This window comes from Diceros bicornis, chromosome 9 (assembly GCF_020826845.1).
Source record: "Diceros bicornis minor isolate mBicDic1 chromosome 9, mDicBic1.mat.cur, whole genome shotgun sequence".
Lineage (NCBI taxonomy): Eukaryota > Metazoa > Chordata > Mammalia > Perissodactyla > Rhinocerotidae > Diceros > Diceros bicornis.
In genome coordinates, this window is record NC_080748.1 from 31589236 (window position 1) to 31610505 (window position 21270).

The following is a 21270-nucleotide window of genomic DNA, read 5'->3' on the forward strand; positions in this document are numbered from 1 at the left end:
CCAAGTGCCTACTCAAACTTTCCAACTGAATATTCAGTAGACATTTCAAACTTAAAATCTCCACGTTATAACTCTCATTTCTCCCTCATAAACCTGCTCCTCCTGCAATTTTCCATATCTCAGTAAAAGTCAATTCCATTCTTCCAGGCACTCAGTCTGAAACCTTGGAGTTCAGAATAGCTGAATAGCTCCTTTTTTCTCACATTCCACATCCAATCAACTGACATATCCTGTCAGCAACACCTTCATATTATATCCAGATTCCAGCCCCTTCTCACCAATTCCAGGTTATCATCCAAGGCCAAGCCACCATCATCTCTTGTATAATTCTGTAATAGCCTAATTGACTTCCTTGCTTCCACTCTTGTCCATACCTAGTTTATTCTCAATACAGCAGCCAAAGTGACCATCTTAAAATATAAGTCAGATGATCCTATTCTGCTCAAAGCCTTTCAATTTAACAGACATCTACATAGTGTTTACTATGTGACAGGTACTTTTCTAAGCACTTTACAAATATTACTTCACTTATTCCTCATAACAACTCTATTATTATCTCATTTTGCACAGGAAGAAACTGAGGCACCAAAAAGTTATTATTTGCCCAAGGTCTCACAATTACCAGTGGCAAAGTCAGGATTCTAACCTAGGCATCTAGCTCCATAAACACCATGCCACACTGCCTCTTTATGGCTACTGGCTTCCCATGTCACTCAAAGTAAAAATCCTATAATGTCTTAAATGATTCAGCCCCCTGCTAGCCCATGGCCTCATCTCCTACTGACACCAAACCAAGTGGGCTCACCTCCTGGTGAGTTAAATAAGACTCTACACCAGTGGAAGTTGTCTCACAAAGTAAAGTGTATTTGCAGCAAATAACAGGCCATGAGGAATCATTTCCAAAGTCATGGCATCCCCAAACAAAGGGAAGCAGGAACTTTTATTTCAGTTGGGGAATGAATATTCAAAAGGGAGAGGCAGGCACACTTCAGATTATGGTAATGACGCTTAATCTCCTCCGGAAGAGATCTCTGCATTAAAAATAAGGCAAGGTCATGGGCGTAGTTCTTGCAGGGAGGCTTGGTTAGCTTCAGGGTGGTTGCTGGTTGTGTCTCCTTAACAAAAATGCTTCCAAACCCACCCTTGAGTTCCTACTTTCTCTCATTCACTTGACTCTAACCACATGGATCTGAGAACATGCCCAGCACCATCCCATCTGAGGGCCTTTGATTTACTGCTACTTCTGTCTGGAATATTCTTCCCTCAGATATCTGCAGGGCATGCCCCATAATTTCCTTTAGGTCTCTGCTCAAGGACCACCTTATCAGTAAGGTCCTTCCCCACCCTATTTAAATTAGCACCCTTAGCTGCTTTCTATTTCTATACCTTTTAATCTGATTTATTTTTCTTCAGAGCACTTATCACCTGCTCTATATGTATTTGTTGTCTATTCTCCCTCCCCATTAGAATGTACTCTGCAGGAGGCAGATATATTGTGTTTTGTTTACTGCCATAACCCTAGCATCTAAAATAGCCTGGCACATAGTGGGGGCAGAGTTATTATTTTAATGACTGGATATTGTTGAAGAAACATCAGCTAATGTTATGATAATAATGGTATTATTGGGATATACCTAGGATTTAGAATTTAATTTTAAGGGCCGGCCCCGTGGCTTAGCGGTTAAGTGCGCACGCTCCACTGCTGGCAGCCCGGGTTCAGATCCCGGGTGCGCACCGACGCACCGCTTCCTGGCCATGCTGAGGCCGTGTCCCACATACAGCAACTAGAAGGATGTGCAGCTATGACATACAACTATCTACTGGGGCTTTGGGGGGAAAAATAAATAAATAAAATCTTTTAAAAAAAAGAATTTAATTTTAATAAACCTCATTGCATTCTCAGAGGGAAACGTTATTTCAGAGATCTACCTTAAAATAAGGGGGAAGAGGGGAAAACGCTAAATGCTGGAGCATTTTCCAACCTGCTGCTGTCCCTTCACTGCTGGTTCTTTGAAATGCTGTTAACATATAGGAAAGACAATGTTTTAGAACTCAGAACTCTTGAATGAGACCACACTTCTTCAATACAGTAACCAGGTCAGAAGATTCTGTGATAAAACTGCTGGAGACTACAGTTTAGGCCAAACAACAAGAAAGCAGTTCTAAGTGAAGTAACTACAAATCAAACACTAAAACAAACTTAAGAATCAAATTCAGTACAATAAATTGTACCTAATATAAGCAACTGCCAACTTAAAAAAAGATTACGTTCCATAAGTTAATTGATAAAAACAAGTTTGGAACTCATTTGCATTGTCATCATTATTACAATAAAACTGTAGGTTCCTAGGTAAGCCCACCAGCTTATTTAATTCAAAAGGTTGCCAAAATACTATACCCTTGCAATGAAAAATAGACTACAATGAGGATAGTATGTTAATCATATACAACTTTCTATATCAAGAGTTTATAAATGGGCTTCCTAGAAGTTCTAGCCCATTAACATTAAGTCTGAAAAAAGGTAGGGAGAAGGGGAAGAAAAAATAATGGTATATACGGTGCCAAGACTCCAAAATACCTTTTTTTGGACAAATGATATTTTTAATTAAACCATTTTATTTTTAATAAAACTTTATATATTTAAGGTGTACAACATGATGATTTGACATACATAGTGAAATGATTACTACAGTCAAGCTAATTAACATATCATCTCCTCACATAATAACTTTTGTGTGTGATGAGAACACTCGAAATCTACTCTCTTAGTAAATTTCCCCAAAACACTCTTGTCAACACGTCACTTGTGAGATATCTGTGTTGTTTCCACTGTCTCCACATTCATTAAAGAAAATCAAATGGAGACAAGATAATAGGTACAATGGGATGTTTCTCGGATTTCCAGAGACCAGAGAAAGTGATAGAAAATGACTCACTTAAGCATTATTTCCTCAGGGAAAGCTCCCTTGACTCCCTAGCCTAGGTCAAGTTCCTTTGTTATTCACACTCACAGAACAATATTCCTTGCTTCAGGGTCTTTATCTGTTTGTAACTGTTTTCATTAGGACTAATATTTGATTGATGTCTGTCTCCTGCAGTAGACTGTAAATCCTAGTTTACAGAGCACGGCCCATGTCTCTTTTTCCTCATCATAATGTTCTCGGAGCCTAGCACAATGACTGGCAATCATTGAAAGCTTGTTGGATGAATCAATCCACCCACCTGTTCACTCAGGCTGGGCAGATAAGAAAGGTCAACTACGCCTTTGAAGTCAAGGTGCTAAGGTGATATGTACAGATATTACTCCCCTAAACTTCTCTGCCAACTTTGGTTCGTTAAATATCCAGTTCCCCAACTACCAGTCTCCAAGCTCCCAGAATACAAGCAAATTAAGGGCACTGTAGTAGACACTGTGATGTGACACCCATATCCCCATTTAAGACTGAAGGCCTTATTCCCTCAGCTGCCAGGATTGTGGCTAATAGCCTTCAGCTGTTAAGTTCTCGTTGGCATTGCCTCCAAGAGAGGCCCTTTGGCCAAGATCACGCACTCTTCTGGGGCAAACCACATGCAATGATTGGTAGACACAGGGTATACCTTGCCCCAACTCAGGATAGCTCCGGAGGGCTCCCTGTGGAATCGTCCTTAGCTTCCACTGAGATTGCATCATACCCTCTGCCCCATCCTGCTTAAGTCCTTTTCCTTCCACAGGTGGTGATCCCAAGAGCACTCCCTAATAAACCCCTGCATGCTAATCTCCATTTCAGAATCAGCTCCCAGGGAACCCAATCTATGACAGGCAGCTTTTTCTATCATATTCTCTTGAAGGTCAACATATGGAGTTGACAAGATCCAAGGACGGAGAAATGAAATCCCCACCTCGTCTCTGTTCTCGAGGGAGATAACTCATTAAAAAGACTTAAGAGGAAAAAAGACATTTTCTATTCCTGGCATAAGCTCTGTAGCCAAACAGACCTAAATTGGAATCACTGTTCCACGCTTGGGCAAGATAATTAGCCCCGCTAAGCCTCAATTTTATCATCTGAAAAATAAAGATAATTAGTACCTATGAAGTAGGTACTAATTTGTACAATACTGCATACATAAGAAATGTAAGTTCCTTTTTCCCCTACTATCTGCAAGGCTTTGAGATATCACCCACTCTAGTTTCATCTCTCCCTGGTATATAGCTTTCTCTATAGCTTTCTCTTTGACTGTCAATGTCCAACTGCTTACCTGTCTGTGAAAAAAAAAGCTGAGCCTGTTGGCATTTGAGTTGAATAAAAGACACAGCATTCAGAGGGGATGATGTCCATCCCTCCTTTCCTGATCCTCTCCTCTCACAAACATTAGTCAGCATGCTTACAAGAGGGTTGAGCGGACTAGAAACACATCTTTTTGCTGGCTAGAAAGCTGTTGGTTAGACCTACCACAGCTCTTGTCAGTACCTCCACCTGTCCATTCCCAGAAAAGAAATAACATTTCTTATAATTCAGGCCCCAGGATGATACTCACGATTTACAAAAATCCCACGGCTCCTAACAACCTTGGCAGCTTTATCTCTTCCTCTTCCCCATCATGTACCTCCGCCAACCTTAACTAGAGACAATCATTTTACCAGAAGTCTAAATATTGGAAGCCAAACAACAGAACTATGCTAAAATATTTTTAAACATCACCAATTTTTAAATCATGATTTAGTATAGGCTGTGTAGTAGCAGTGTGACCAATTGGCAACCTAACACTGGCACCAAGTGACCAATAGGAATAGGGTAATGCAAACTACAAGGGACGAGCTCCCTAACAAGGTTAAAATTGTGACTGTATGTTTTGGCAGATGACATCTATCGTAAAGTCAAATCCAATCACGTCTATTACCTATCAAAACTTGTTCGGATCATCATTCTGTTGTAGATTTAAGACATTCCAAACCTGAACACACTCTAGTTCTCCCCGGCCCTGCTGGGAAGTTTTTTCTAACTAATCAACTCTATAGGCTCTTCTTAAATGTCACCTTCCCCATGAAGTCTTTCCTGTTGCAGCTAGCCAATTTTTTTCCTGTCCAAAACTCTCAGAGATCTTATATGTATAGCTCTTACTGTATTTATTCTGTTCTATACCTGTTTAGTGATGGAATTAATAAAATATGCACAAGATGGCCCATAAACTTTGAAATACTCTAGCAAGAAACTCATATATTTTGCGACAATCCTCAAAGATCAGAACTCAAGGTATTATTTGTAATGAGAAATATTAATGTATAGAGAAAAGACTCGAAACTGGTATGTAGTTCTATTCACAAACTCTGATTGGATAAGAATGAAGACACTTTCTAAGCAACATGTTATATTTTAATATCACACAAAAAAAGCTGAAAATGAGCCTGACCATTAAGATTTGATTCACTCATATAATTTATTCCTGCAATTCAGAGATGAAAATCCAAGTATGCTCAAGATATGGGCATGAAAATCACATTGGATGCTAACCCTAGCGCAAATGAAACAAGTTCAAACTATCTGACAAATGTGCAAATCAAACTCCATTTTATTTATTTATTTTGTGTGTGTGTGAGGAAGATCAGCCCTGAGCTAACATCCGATGCCAATCTTCCTCTTTTTGCTGAGGAAGATTGGCCCTGGGCTAACATCCGTGCCCCTCTTCCTCTACTTTATATGGGACGCAGCAACAGCACAGCTTGATAAGCGGTGCGTCAGTGCGCGCCCAGGAGCGGAACCTGCGAACCCCGGGCCCCCAAAGCTGAGCACACGCACTTAACCACTGAGCCACCAGGCTGGCCCCTGGGACTCCTTTAACTAGAGCAGAAATAAAAGTTGTCAAATAAAGGAGGAACATGAATGGATTTTAGAACAGAAAGTATTTGTTAGCAATCCTCGTCCTTGTCAGATGACAAGAACTGGCAAGAAAGTCTTTTTGCACCCCAGAGAGATGTATTGGCAAGCCTGTTATTTTCTTTGATACATAACATTAGACAAAGAAGAAACACTGTATGCCAAGTTGATATGAGGAAACAATGACAATGCAAACAATAAATAATCAAAACATTACAACTACCTTTAGAAAACGAGAACAAATCATTGGCTTCACTTGAGTTCTTTTTAAAGATTTTATTTATTTATTTTCTCCCCAAAGCCCCAGTAGATAGTTGTATGTCATAGCTGCACATCCTTCTAGTTGCTGTATGTGGGACACGGCCTCAGCATGGCCGGAGAAGCGGTGCCTCGGTGCGCACCAGGGATCCGAACCCGGGCCACCAGCAGCGGAGTGCTCGCACTTAACCGCTAAGCCACGGGGCCGGCCCCTTGAGTTCTTTTTAAAGAGAGAAAATGTATTCAAATGGCCATATATGAGAGCCCTAAAATTTTTTAACTTCTTCATTTTAGATTCATTACATTCTTTCACATTCTCATTTAGTCAACAAATCCTGACAACTTTCACTGAAAAAGTTTCCCTCCTCAGACTTCATTACCATACACCCATGATCCTGTGATAATTTTCTAATTTTGACTCTGGTTATCTTCCCCTCAAGTTTTTTTTTTTTTCCCTGAAAAAATCATTTGCACCCCTGCCTTACTCAAAATCCTCCAAAAGGTTCCTTACTTCCTGCAGACTAAGGTTAAGACATCCTCATTTCACGATATGACAATGAGTATATGGTCCCAACCTTTTTCACACAGACCCTCTGCTCTAAGCATAATAATCTGTTTTCCAGGACATACCATGTTAATGTGCATTTTCAGTCTTGCATTTCTGTTCCACTCTCTATGGTACACTATGCTATGCCTCTGTCTACCCATCCAAAACCTGTAAGGCAAACGTTTATTGAGCATCTACAATGCTCCAAGCACAAATGCATCGTCTCAAATTCCACCATTTTTTCAAGCTCGCTCTTTCAGTCTGCAAGGGAGATCTCCTTAACGATTCTCCTCCATTTAGCATGCAGTAGGAGAGAGAAAGGCTCATTTACTCCATCCTTTTAAGTCATATTCATATAGCTGGGATAAGTCAAATGAGTGCCCGAGACTAAGGTTAGGGATGAAGAATAAGAGAGTATTCATTCATTCATCACATATCTGTTGAGCAATTACCATGTGCCAGACACAATTCTGGGTGTGACAGGCAAGGATCCTATTCTCATGGAAGGTGACTGTGGGTGGGTGGGTGCGTGTGTGCGCACGCGCAAGCGCTGGGGAGAAGGAAGTAACCAACACCGAACACATGAACATAGAATCACTGTATGATAAGCGCTTTGAAGAATATAATACAGGTTTGACATGCTAGTGAATGATTATAAGGGAGCTATTTATAGAGGTGGATAGGAAAGGCCTCTCAGATTTAATTGATGAAAACTCAGCCGTGTGGTAAAAGTTTTTAAAAAAATTAACAAACCAAAGGTCCCTACATTCTGCTTGAGGTTCAAAGACTGTCATAATCACATTTTGAACATACATATGTCTTATGAAACTCCCCTAAGAGATAACACTCCCCAATATGAAAAAGTAAAGCACAAATACTGTGCTAAGGACTAATCAAGATTGCTGTTTTTACAAAAAAACTTTTATTGACGGCCAGTGTCACGAGACCCAGTCGTGCCCTAAAAGAACACTCCAGTCCAATGGCCTCTCCTTCCGCGAGTTCAGAGCTATCTCGCTCTCCTGAGAACTCCATTAAGGGCCATCAACCAAAGGAAACACTTTAAGGGTACGCAGGAACCAGTTCTACTTTCTGACCGAGAAAACTGTACAGAAAGCAGACCCTCAACTTCCTCCTACAGACTCACGACTAAAATCAGTTTCACCAAGACAAGATGCAGAAATTCTTCAGTGTGGGGTAAAATGCACCGCTCAAGTCGGGGGACACCAAGACAGGGGCCCAGCAAAATCAGGTCGTGGGGAAAAGAGATCCATTCCAGGCAAGTCCGGACTCTTAACTGAGTAAAGACACTATGTGTCCTAAACTAATTTTCTCGTCTTCTAACGAACATAACAGTAAGTTCTGCCTCTCAAGTTATGTGAAGCTCTAACGAGATGGCAGTAAAGAGCTTTAAAAGGCGCACGGAATGGGACGGTCTCAAGTCACTTAAACTATTTATACTAGGAGGAGTGCAAGCGGAACCCGCGCGAACATTACCTTGACCAGCCACACTCCGGTGTTCTGTTTGGCGCCGGTCAGGTCGAGTTCCCCGCGCTCGGCCATGGGTCTGTCGCCGGTGGAGGCGTCCGGGCCACAGCAGCTGCCCAGGGAGCTGAGGGGCTGCGGAGTTAGGGACTGGAGCACAAGACAAGCCGCGGCCGGAGGCAGACTTGGAAGACTCGGCGTCCACCTGCCAGGACGCTGGGAACCTGGGGAACAAGGAACACGCCGCTGGGAGCCGGGAACTGCGCCTGCGCACTGCCACTGTCAGTACGGCGCGCTAGTGCGGACAAACTTCCTGGTTTGGCAACTTCTCCAGTAGGCGTGGCTACTAGCGCAGGCTGTGTCTCAGTGATTAAAACATAGGGTGGCATGGGCCAAAACGTCACCAATACGTTTAAAGACTAGGTCGACTTAACTGAAGAAAAAAAGTATCAAAACAGAAAAATGGGATTCAAAGAGACAAAGGCTGTCAGTATAAGTCCAACTCTGGCCAAGGAGAGGAAACAGCATTAGGAGGACAATGTCAGAGTAATAAATAGAGGAAGTGAATTAGCAGAAGTGAGGGCTGGGATTAGACTGAATAGCCCTGGGTATATGGAAAACAAGCTCTTTCTAGACCTGAAAAAAAAGCAATGTCTCAACTGAGAGGCTACTCTGAACACCTCTGATTAAGCAAGCAGACCACACCCCCTTTCAGACTCCAAAACCAGGAGTCCATATTATTAGGGCAGTGACAATGGACATATAAGAGACAAAGCTGACTGTCAGACTCCGCTGCTTAAATAGTTTCCTCTCTCTCTTCTTAGTTCTAGAATAAAATTCAATTCTCTCTACCCAGGCCCTCTCAATTTGATCCCTGCCACTCAATGCTGCACACATCCAACAACGCGGAACCCATCAGAACACTCTGAAGGAAGCCGGGTACCTGAGGGTTACTGTAAATGTTCAATAAGATTACCTTTTGACCTTGTTCCCAACACAGACATAGATGAAAAGAACTTAATCTTGTCAATTTGCTGTTTTCTTGTTTTACCTGAGGGGTTATTCAGGGGTCACAAGGATTTATGAGCTTGTTTTGCAGAAGAAAAAGAATGCTTTCAAGGATCAACAGATAACCAGCCCCCAGCTCCTGTGGACGCTCAGGAGTCAGATTGCCCAGGGGCTTTATTAGGTGTGAAAGAAACAGGGATTACCCTTTGTTTCTCCAAAACTCCCCCTGCCAAGCCCCTTAGCTCTATAAAACCCCCTGCTTTCTTCTCTTGTTAAAGTGGATTTGAGCGCTGGCCCGGTGGCTTAGCGGTTAAGTGTGCACATCTGCTACTGGTGGCCTGGCTTCAGATCCCGGCGACGCAGAACACACCACTTGTTTGGCCATGCTGAGGCCGTGTCCCACATACAGCAACTAGCAGGATGTGCAAGTGTAACATACAACTATCTATTGGGGCTTTGGTGGATTTGAGAGAACCTATCCTCCCACCTTCTCATTTTGGCCACTTTGAATAAATCTTTTTCCATCTCCAAGCACGATGTCTCAGTGATTGGCTTATTGCACATCCGGCACACAAATTTGAGATTAAGAGGGTCAGTATCATGAACACATCAGAATCTTCCTCAGTTATTTCAGAACCTCTGCCCTGAGCCTCAATTTCCTTTACTCAGATGCCCTATTCTTCTCTTACCCTCACTCTCTCCCCTGTCCACTGATTGGCAAACTCCTACTTAGGTTTCAAGACTAATGGAAATGTCACTTCCTATGAGAAGTTTTATCAACTCCCACAGAGGAAGTTCATTTTTCTTCACATCACAGTGTGTGATACTTAGCACGCTGCACTATAATATACATGTTTACATGCTGCCTTTGCTTTCTAGCCTATGAGCTCCTGTAGGTGGAAATAGTGTTTTATTCACTTCATATCCACAACATCTAGCACAGTATTTGACACACTGTCAGATTTCAATAGGCTTTGGCTGAAGGAACACTCGCTGAAGAGAAACAGTAAGATATTGTAAGAATGACGAGTAATGTATTGAATCACACATCAAAGCCATGTATATAATTGAAGAAATTCCGTGTCTGTGCAGCACAGGGTCGGGAAAAGCCGTGAGGTTTCTGTGATCGCTAGGAAAACTGATAGGACAAATGAGAGACCAGGCACATGTTGAAAAGGAAGGTTGCATTCTTGTGTCGCAGTGTGGGAGAGGGCCTTAAAACATAGAAGGGACAAAAGAGCTACTTGAAGCTTTGATCAGATAGAAAGAATCAATTGAAATACAAGACCATGGGAGAAGTGAATTAACATAGCCTGGAGCACCATTGTAATGGACTTTAAAGGATTAAGACCTTGGCCTCTATCTGTGGGTCATGGGAAGCCTTAAAATGCAGGTGGGTGTGTGTGTGTGTGTGTGTGTGTGTGTGTGTTTACAGGGATTGGGGGAAAACAAATGGCTAAAGAAGAAGCAATGGCTAGAGAAGAGAGGAAAGAGTGAAGATTTAAAAATTATATAGGGAAGAAGGAAAAAAAAAGAAAAACTCTTGATTGAGCACCTTTTCCTCATACACTGTTAAACAAAGAACAAACTTCCCTTATTGGTCCTTTTCAAATCCTCTTCCAGATTGAGGAGGGATGTTTATGGAGCTGGAGAGAAAAGGAAGACATGGGCTCTGGCAGATTCACAGATATGCTCTGGAGACCAACAGGGTAACACATTGCAGGCAGATTCTTCACCCTCCTAAGGGCCTATTATATGCCAGACATCAATAATTTTGGCCTGATCCGACTGTATGTTCCTTCCACCATGATCCCACAACCTTAATATCCATTCTCATAAATTTGTGATTTCTGTTTGTATAAATTATAAAACTTAAGTAGTTCTTTTGGAGTATAGCACATCTCCTCATGGGTCACACTTTGTACCTCACCCTTGGGGCCTGCTGGAAATTGAGTCTAGTTATAGGTCTAGAAGCAAAAAGAGGTGGTGTGTGTGAGGAAGATCAGCCCTGAGCTAACATCTGTTGCCAATCCTCCTCTTTTTCGCTGAGGAAGACTGGCCCTAGGCTAACATCTGTGAGCATCTTCCTCTACTTTATATGGGACGCCACCACAGCATGACTTGACAAGTGGTGCGTCAGTGCTTGCCGGGATTGGAACCAGCAAACCCCCAGCCACTGCAGCACAACGCACACAGTTAACCCCTGCGCCACCGGGCCGGCCACAAGTGGTGGGTCTTGAGGAGAATTAGCATTGTCTTGCAAGGCAACTGCCTTAAAGGAAGCCATTACAGTGTCCTCAGACAGTGTAGGGTTAATGGTGGGGGCGGATTTAGGGGGGAAGAGTCAGTACCACTGGAGGTGGGATGGCTGCTTGCTTCTACTGGGGGTGGGGAGGCCACTTCCACTGGCAAAGAAGATTCATCAGAATTTAGGGTCTCAGCGTCCCCAGCTTTATCCGAGTCTTCCCACTTGTCCCCATTCCAACTTATAGAATCCCATTCTTTCCCAATCAGTGTTCTCTCCTTAACAGCAGACAACCTATGAGGCTGGGAGTTCAAATATTTGTTAGCTTTCCAAAAATGTTCAAAAGTATCATACACACAGTCACCTAGATCCTTGCTTCTTTTTTATTATTATTATTATTATTATTATTATTATTATTATTATTTTGTGTGTGTGAGGAGATCAGCCCTGTGCTAACGTCTGCCAATGCTCCTCTTTTCTTTCTTTTTTTTTTTTTTTGCTGAGGAAGACTGGCCCTGAGCTAGCATCCATGCCCATCTTCCTCCACTTTATATGGGACGCTGCCACAGCATGGCTTGACAAGCAGTGTGTCAGTGCGCACAAACCCCAGACTGCCGCAGCGAAGTGCGCACGCTCAACCGCTTGCACCACTGGGCCGGCCCCCTTGCTTCTTATAAGTGGTTGATTAGGTGTATGCAATGCAGATATTTTATGTGTTTCTATTGCCCAATCACATCAGGGACTATCAGTGCTCTCTTTACTACTGGAAATAGAGTCATTATCACCTTTAAATTGAATCAGATTAGAGAGCTAATTTCAGAAACACCAGAACCAATTTAGAAAACTCATCTTTATAGTTTTATTTATTTATTTTTTTTTCCCCCAAAGCCCCAGTAGATAGTTGCATGTCATAGCTGCACATCCTTCTAGTTGCTGTATGTGGGACGCGGCCTCAGCATGGCAGGAGAAGCGGTGCATTGGTGTGCGCCTGGGATCTGAACCCCGGGCCGCCAGCAGCGGAGCGCGCGCGCTTAACCGCTAAGCCATGGGGCCGGCCAGAAAACTCATCTTTAACATTCTGTTCCCCTAGAACAACTCTAGGTACCAAAATCTGTATTAGTCAGAGTTCTGTACACACACACACACACACACACACACATATAGAGAGAGAGAGAGAGAGAGATTTATTATAAGGAATTGGCTCATACAATTATGGGGCTGAGAAGCTCTAAGATATGCAACTGTCAAGCTGGAGACCCAGGAGAGCTTATGGCGTACTTCCAGTCTAAGTCCAAAGGCCTGAGAAGCAAGAGAACTGATGGTGTAAATTCCAGCCTGAGTCCTAGTCTGGAGGCAGGAGAAGATTGATGTCCCAGCTTGGAGACAGTTAGGTGGAGAGAGCAAATTCTCCCTTACTGAACCTTTTTTTTTTTTCTATTTAAGCCCTCAACAGATTGCATGAGGCCCACCCACACTGGGAAGAGCAATCTGCTTTACACAGTCTACTGACTCAAATGTTAATTCATCCAGAAACACCCTCACAGACACACACTGAGAACAATGTTTGACCAAATATTATTTGGGCAACTTGAGGCCCAGTCAAGTTGACACATAAAATTAACCATCACAGATGCAGAGGTCAGTGCCCAAAAATGTAACTCCAAAATTCTTTATTCTCCCAGATGATTGACTAGTCAAGTTCTTTTTTTTTTCTTTTTTTGTGAGGAAGATCAGCCCTGAGCTAACATCCATGCCAATCCTCCTCTTTTTTTGTTGAGGAAGACTGGCCCTGAGCTAACATCCATGCCGATCTTCCTCCACTTTATGTGGGATGCCGCCACAGCATGGCGTGACAAGCGGTGCATCGGTGCGTGCCCGGGATCCGAACCCAGGCTGCCAGCAGCAGAGCATGCACACTTAACCACTATGCCACGGGGCTGGCCCTTGACTAGTCAAGTTCTTATTCAGTGTGTTAAGGCATAAATGCAAGTCAAGGAGGGAGGGCTCAAGAACTCCCTACTGGCTGAGATTTGTCCAAGAAGTTTAGTAGTTCTTAGAACTACCTATGACTCCACCGTTAGTCCAGGGCTTAGATTCTGGTTCAGATCTCAAGGCAGCCCTACCTGCTTAATATGCAGAACTACATTCTCCTTTGTTGGTCTTCTAGACTAGCTGCAGCAGGAACAAATCCCCCCCAACAACCCCAAGTATCACCAAACATGCTTCATTCGAGATGAATGTTCTCAGCCTCTTGTTCCTAGACAACTTTATTAGGATCCTCTGAGGGCTGCACTAAAAACACTGACACCTGAGCCCCAATCCATGTGAACAAAATCAGAATTCTGCAAGTGGGTCTGGAAATTGACATTTTAGCAAGCTCCCTGGGTATTTCTTAGGCACACCAAAATCTGAGAATCATTGTTCTAATCCCACATTGATAGAGTTTATTAGAACTGGGCCAGACTCCAATGTCTGAGGCCCACAAGTTTACCAGAAATTTTTTTCTTTGTCATTTTTCTGACAGCTAGAATTCCCCCAAGCCTTGTAAATTGAGAACACCACAATTCTATCATGTAGCCATTAGACCATAAGCAGCAAAGTCATTAAAGGAGATGTTATAAGTGAGTTGAGGGAATTAGAATGATATTAACAGGTAGCTGAGTCCGCTCTCAGATTTTGTCCTTGGCTGTAACACACGAGTCCAGTGTCTCTCCAGGCCAAAGATTTTCTTTATTCGTGTGCACTCAGAAACATTCTAGCAACAGGAACTATTACCTCCAGGGATATTCACATAGGCAAAAAACACCACCACAAAGTCCTTCTTAATAAAGCAAACTTACTATTTATTAGTCACTAATTTAAGATTTTCATTCAAAAATTACAAATTAAGTAGATTAATTAGTGGTAATTAACTAGATTTCATCTACATTGGTGATGTCGTAAGTAGATAATTTTGCTTTGATAACACACCAAGGCTGTAACACCCCATCTCATTCTCCCTGCCTTCCCCTTCACTCCAACAGTTCTCTTTCACAGAGTAGTCACCTTCCCTGGGAGATTCCTTGTTTCCTCAGTCATATACAAACAAAAAAATACTCCCTAAAATAGTTTCCATATTGTTTAGTGTAGAGGGCATGAGCTTTGGAGTCCAACATATTTTCAAGTCACAGCTCTGCTGCATACTAGCCTAATTATTATTATTTGTGTGTGTGTGTGAGGAAGATCAGCCCTGAGCTAACATCCATGCCAATCCTCCTCTTTTTGCTGAGGAAGACTGGCCCTGGGCTAACATCCGTGCCCATCTTCCTCCACTTTATGTGGGATGCCGCCACAGCATGGCCTGACAAGCGAGCGGTGCATCGGTGCGCGCCTGGGATCCGAACCCCGGGCCGCCAGCAGCAGAGACCGCACACTTAACTGCTACGCCACGGGGCCGGCCCCTAGCCTAATTATTTTAACATCTCTGCACCTATTTCCTAGCTTATAAAATGGAATTATTATCCCTACCTCATAGAGTTCTTGCATGATTGAATGAGAAAACAAATCAAAAGGATGTAACACTATGATATGAAAATGATTTGGTAACTGCATTAATTACATTGGGTCAAATAATTGAAAGGAAGTACAAAAGATTTATTATAGTTAGTGAAGTGCTGGTAAATGTCTTAACAACTGGCTTTCCCACCCACCCATCTGCCCAAAAAAAAAGCCCTGCTTTGTAGTGTTTGCCAATTCCTGTGGTATAAGTACTCCTACGATGGCCCATTTCAACATATCATACCAACATGACATCACTGAATGCGGAGTTGGAAGAAATGCATAGTAACACACCATTGCATAGTAATTTTACCATATGGATACATTAGACTTAAATAACTTCAAGAGCATAGATAATAGTAAAAAACTATAAAATAATTAGGAAGTGATGAGTTTTGAGTTTTAATTACCTTTGTGTTAAATATAATTTATTTACTCATTAGTGTTCTGGAAAAAGGGACTAGTATCTGCAAACCCGGAAGGGAGAAGGACCTTGAGTGTTGGTGTCTGGGGAACAGAGAGGATGCCAGTGGGCCAGGCACAGTGAGTAAGTGGGGAGCAGGGACACTGCCACCAGCTGGAGAAGGAATGGGAGGCCAGACCGGGAAAGACCTTGGAGGCCTTGTTCAGAGCAAATGTAAATTTGAAGAAGAGTATGAAATAATCATATTTACATTTTTGTAAAGATCCCTCTAGCTGCTGTGGAAAAAAATGGGTTGGAAGGGGCCAGAATGGAAAACAAGAGATGAGTTCAGACATTGTTACACGAATCCAAATGGAGAGGACAGTGGTTTGGATTAGGAAGGTGGCAGTGGAGATGAAGAGAAGTGGATGAATTGGAAACATATAGATTTAGGAGATAGAATTGACAAGGCTTCGTGATTCCTTGCTGTGTAGCAAAATAGGACCATCTACCGAGTGATAATTCAGTACAAGAAAATAAAGCAAAACACACACATACAGCATTGCTCTTTCTGGGAGATCAGACAAGACTCTGCATATATTTCACCTGATGGATGATATAATTCAGTTGAATTGCTTTTGGTAAGTGCCTTATGTCTGATGTAACATATGGCTGCTGTGGCCTGCAAAAAGCCTTCACTCTCAGTAAGTCAGTTTAATTGCCCATTAGGGATTACTCTGGGAATAAAGTGTTAAATAAAGCATGAGAAAATTTAATTTGTCATTGCTGTAATGAAATCCAATTTGTTTTCGTACATAATTTACCAAAACATTTATATAATACTTTATATATTAAATAAAATTATAGTTAGGAAACAGCACTGAAATACTTGATCAAAGTGCCCAGATAAAAATCACAAATAACAGCAAGTCCTAAAATACCACATTAAACAGATGGATCCTCACTAGTGTTCAGATTTCAAAGCCAGAGAAGCCATATGTGCTGAATATCAATGAGGAATTATGTCCACATTCCTGCTACGAGCAAAAGCTAGGGGCTTCCATATTGATGGGTCAAACTTCCTACCCAAATACACAAACATTAGGGGCAGGATAGTTTTCACATGCAGGGTTAGGTGAAAATATTAGCTAAAGCAAGGAGGTGGCTGCCCCGTCAATGAGTGGAGTCGAGAAAAGTTCAGTTCACGACTCTTTTCTACAAGTAGAGCTCTTGCTGTAGCTTTGTCAATGAACTGTTTACTTCTCGCTCATGTAAATGACTGAGTTGATGATGGCTCTGCTCCACGAAGTTGTTGGGAGCCTAGGGTCCTTCTGTCTTATTTCACCATCTCTGAGCTATTGTCCTTGTCTACATGGTGGACCACAATATCTGCATTTTCCAACCAACAGGAAAAGAGAAAGGGGAAAGGATTACACATCACTTTGGCCAGAGCTTAAAAATATTTTTTTCAAAGCAGCGTTATTCACAATAGCCAAAAAGTGGAAACAACTCAAGCGTCTGTGGACAGATGAGGATAAACAAAATGTGGTAGATACATACAATGGAATATTATTCAGCCTTAAAAAGGAATGCAATTCTGACACATGCTACTACATGGATGAACCTTGAGGACATAATGCTAAGTGAAATAAGCCAGTCACAAAAGGACAAATATGTGTGATTCCACATATATGATGTTCCTAGAGTAGTCAAATTCAGAAAAACATGGTAGGAAAAAAAAACTAGAATGGTGGTTGCCAAGGGCTTGGGGAAAATGGGGAGTTGTTGTTTAACTAATAGAGTTTAAGTTTTGCAAGATGAAAGAGTTCGAGAGATGGATCATGGTGATGGTTGCACAACAATGTGAATGTACTTGATGCCACTGAATTTTTCCACTTAAAATGCACTTAACAATGGTTAAGGTGGTGGGCTGGCTCCGTGGCTTAGCAGTTAAGTGCGCGCACTTACTGGAGGCCCAGGTTCGGATCCCAGGCGCGCACTGACACACCGCTTCTCCGGCCATGCTGAGGCCGTGTCCCACATACAGCAACTAGAAGGATGTGCAACTATGACATACAACTACCTGCTGGGGCTTTGGGGTTAAAAAAAGGAGGAGGATTGGCAATAGATGTTAGCTCAGAGCCGGTCTTCCTCAGCAAAAAGAGGAGGATTATCATGGATGTTAGCTCAGAGCTGATCTTCCTCACACACACACACACACACACACACACACACACACACACAAAAATGGTTAAGGTGGTAAATTTTATGTTGTTATGTGTATTTTACCACAATTTTTAAAAACAGCTAAAATTTTTTAAAAATAAAATAAATTTTTTGTAGTCTGGATCGGGATCCAAATAAGGTCCATACATTGTGACTGTTTGAGATCTTGTTCTCTCTCTCTCTTTCTCTCTCTCTCTATTGTTATTAAAAAAGACTAGATTAGTTGTCCTGTACAGTTTTCTACATTCTGGATGTTGCTAACTACATCCCCAGAGTGTCATTTTATGATGTTTCTCCTTCCCTTTTATTTCCCATAAATCAGAAATTAGATTATGAGGCATGATCAGACTCAGGTTTGATTTTGGTGGAGGGGAAGACTATTTACTTCATATGCTCTTGTGCACTTCCAGCATGAGATATGTTACATCTGGTTTTCTTTCTTTTTATAATTTCGGCAGTCATTGATGATTATTGCACAGACCCAGTAATTCATTAGGGATTGCAAAACTGTTTATTTAAATTCTGTCATTCCTTCATTGGTGACACTTTCCCAACATCATTCCTATGAGATAGACAATAAAGACTTAATTCTGGCATAGACCTGAGTGAAGGTAGTGTGAGGTTTTCATCATGTGAAGGCTGAGTAGCCAAGAGTACTTAGATTCAAAACTACATCCTGAACACTGGAAGAGTACCCTGGGGAGATCAGCTCTCAATCCACCAGTAATATTCTGATTCCCAGGCTCACATCTTCTTAATCTCTCAACCTCAAAGCCAGAGACTTTTTTGTTTTATTTTTCCCACTGCAACATTTGATCCCCCATCAAGAAGAGCTCCCATAGCCTGTTAAAATTGGAGCCTCCAAATTTGCAACTGGCTGACTGCCTAACTGTTTTTATTCCTAGATATAATGTATTTCTATAGCATTTGCCTGTCAAGCATCCAGGAAGAAAGGTACTGTCTTTCTACCGTGATTGCTATACGAAGAGAATCAAGTGCCGAGTAACCCCGTTCAGTTTGCACACAAGTTCAGCCTCTGTGGACATTGGCACCTCACTGGGGTGGCCACCAAGTGGAGATAAACTGGGCTGGGTCACAAGTCTTTGCTCTGTTACTAGCTGCCTCATGTGGATACATCTCTGTAATGCCTCAGGACCAGCAAACAAACTCTACTTGGGAGGACAGAACTGATAGAGATGGAGTTGACTCCTAAGAGGAGACAGTAGATAGTGACATTTCTGCTCCATTGCTATTTATTTTTCTGGCTTTAAGGCTCAGATTTAACTATGGCTGGAGAGAAAGCCCTTAGCAGTTACTTATCATTTTATATTCTTTTGTTCCTATGTTCCCCTCATTAATAAGATAATCAGAATTTGCCTATTTCCTGAATCCAAAGAGCGTTATGTAAATCACATTTTAAAATTGATTTTATTATATTGATTCTTTTACAACTCCTTCCAGCTTTCAGAGACCTTGAGCAGTGAATGCTTTGTTGTGAAAGAGATGTTAATTGCTTTTCCTGGGGTCAAACATCATTTTTGTATATGACGAATCCAACAGCCACTAAGAACTCAGATGAAGAATTAACCATTAGTCTTACAAGAGTTATAATTGAGCATTTTAAATTTAACTCTAAGGTAAATTTGTTTTCAAGAGATTTTTTTTTTCTTTTCTCCTAACATCTTCTAAATAATTACTGCAAATCTTTAAACTCAGCTTATTCATTATCTTGGTTATCTGTATGAGGCTTCGTTCCAAGAATCTCTTCCCTCAGTGACTAAAACATCTCTCTCATTCTTTGTTCAGCACAAAGCATGTGTCACTGATAATTTGCAAAGTGTACCTAATAGTCCCAGTTTTCTGTATTGGTTGTGGTGGTGGGGTTGGCAGGTGGTAGAGAGACAAATGTTAGTATAAAAATTCCTCTCCCTATCTAGACAGATTTAATTAATATCCTCTTGTGTGAAGAGGCAGACTAGAGCAAATATGTTGCATCTAGTATAATACTATTTGAATTTAGATAAACTTTTTTCTATGTATTATTTAAATTCCACCAGATAGGAAATGTGAAAACTATAATACTTATGTTGAGAGAATGCCAGAACAAGCTACTATTAAACATGAGTTACTGCCTATCTTCATGGGTAACTCCCACTGCTGCCATTAACTATGACTCTGCGGTGGCTTCAAGATATATCCCAATTCTTTGATACTCCTTCCTTAAAAATGCCTAGTACCCCTCCTCCTTGATACAGGCCAGACCTAGTGACTCATATCAGACAGAGTGTGGTGAAAACGAAGTTATATCATTTCCATGACTAGGTCATAATAAGCATAGCTTTCCACCTGTTCTCTGTCTCTCTCTGTCTTATACCCACACACACATACACACATAAGGAGATTATTTTATTCAGGCTATTGCAATAAGGAGAACAATTAGATCTGAAGATAGTGTCTCAGCAGGGTGGTTTTGTCTTAGACTTTTATAGGGAGGAGTGGTTTACAGTTTGGGTGCTTTTGCAAGCAGGAGAAGTCTCAATCACTTATCTGAAGAGGAAAGGTTTTTTTCTGTGGTGAGTTGGTTTCAGGAGGACAAACAGTTCTAATCTTAGCTAATTGATCATGAGACAAAGAATAGGAAGTTGAAGGATCGTGTTGGAGGACCCGCCTGTTCAGCAGGTTCAGGTAAAAGGGGGAAAGATCTGTGTCTGTCCTTGTCAGCTCACTCATTCTGGGAGAAGCCAACCACCATACTGACATTCCATCAGCTCTGTGGAGGTGTCTTTATGTAGAGATGTTCATGTATAAAGAGGCCCACGTGGAGAGGAACCAACTTGCCACCACCAAGTAGCCGGCTATGTGAAGGATTCCCCTCTGAAGCAGCTCCTCTGGCCTCGGTCCAGCCTTCAGATGGTTTCAGCCCTCTAGTCTTTGAGGCCTCCAGCTGGGGCCCTAGCCATCACAGAGCAGAGGCAAGCAGCAACAGATAACTAATACAGGCTCTTCCTCTCCATGTGTAGATGTACTGCTGTAGGTAGAAACACCTCCCCCACCAATGCTCCTTCAAAATCTCTTCCTAACACTCAAGAAGCAAGTGGGATAGTAGCTAGGAAAGTAAGCGTGCCTGCTCTAGGAGTATCCACCCAGAGAGATCTGAACCAGCCAAAGTTTCGTATATATGAAAGAAATGACAATTTCTTACATGGAAACAGATTTAAACCTCTTCTTTTAACCATGCCTCTTAGCAACTAGATAAGTCAGTTTATTTAGTATACAGTCCCACAAATACTCATTTGTAATGCAACAGGGCCAATTATAATACAATCTAATTTTAAAATCTCTACTTTAATGAACAAAATAGCTGCTACCATAGGAAAATTCAGTTGTGTATGTTTAAGCTGGAAATACTAACGGGAAGTTTGAAATGTATGGTTTAGAACCTTGCTATTCAAAGTGTGGTTCCTAGATTAACAATATTATATCACTTCAGAGCTTTGTTAGAAATGCAGAATTTAGAGCTCTATCCAGACTTACCGAATCGGAATCTAATTTTAAGAACATTCCCAGGTGATCCATATGCACAAGTTTGAGAAGCCTGGTTTAAAATCAGTCTCCCCCACTTCACTGTGAAACTGAAGGTATGTCATTCATCCTCTGACTTCAAATTTCCCATCTGTAAAATGGGGTGGGGTGGGGATGGCTAATTCATAAC

The 21270-nt window shown here is 41.8% G+C and overlaps 1 protein-coding gene across 1 annotated transcript in view; it reads right to left on the reverse strand.

Annotated features, from left to right (window-relative positions):
• Window positions 1-8433, reverse strand: part of GTF2F2 (general transcription factor IIF subunit 2) — a 138128-nt gene extending 129695 nt beyond the window's left edge. Inside the window, exon 1 of the mRNA XM_058548201.1 lies at window positions 8152-8433. Coding sequence (XP_058404184.1) covers window positions 8152-8217 — 66 coding nt within the window. The 5' untranslated portion in view covers window positions 8218-8433. The remainder of the gene's footprint in view (window positions 1-8151) is intronic.
• Between the last annotated feature and the right edge of the window lie 12837 nt (window positions 8434-21270).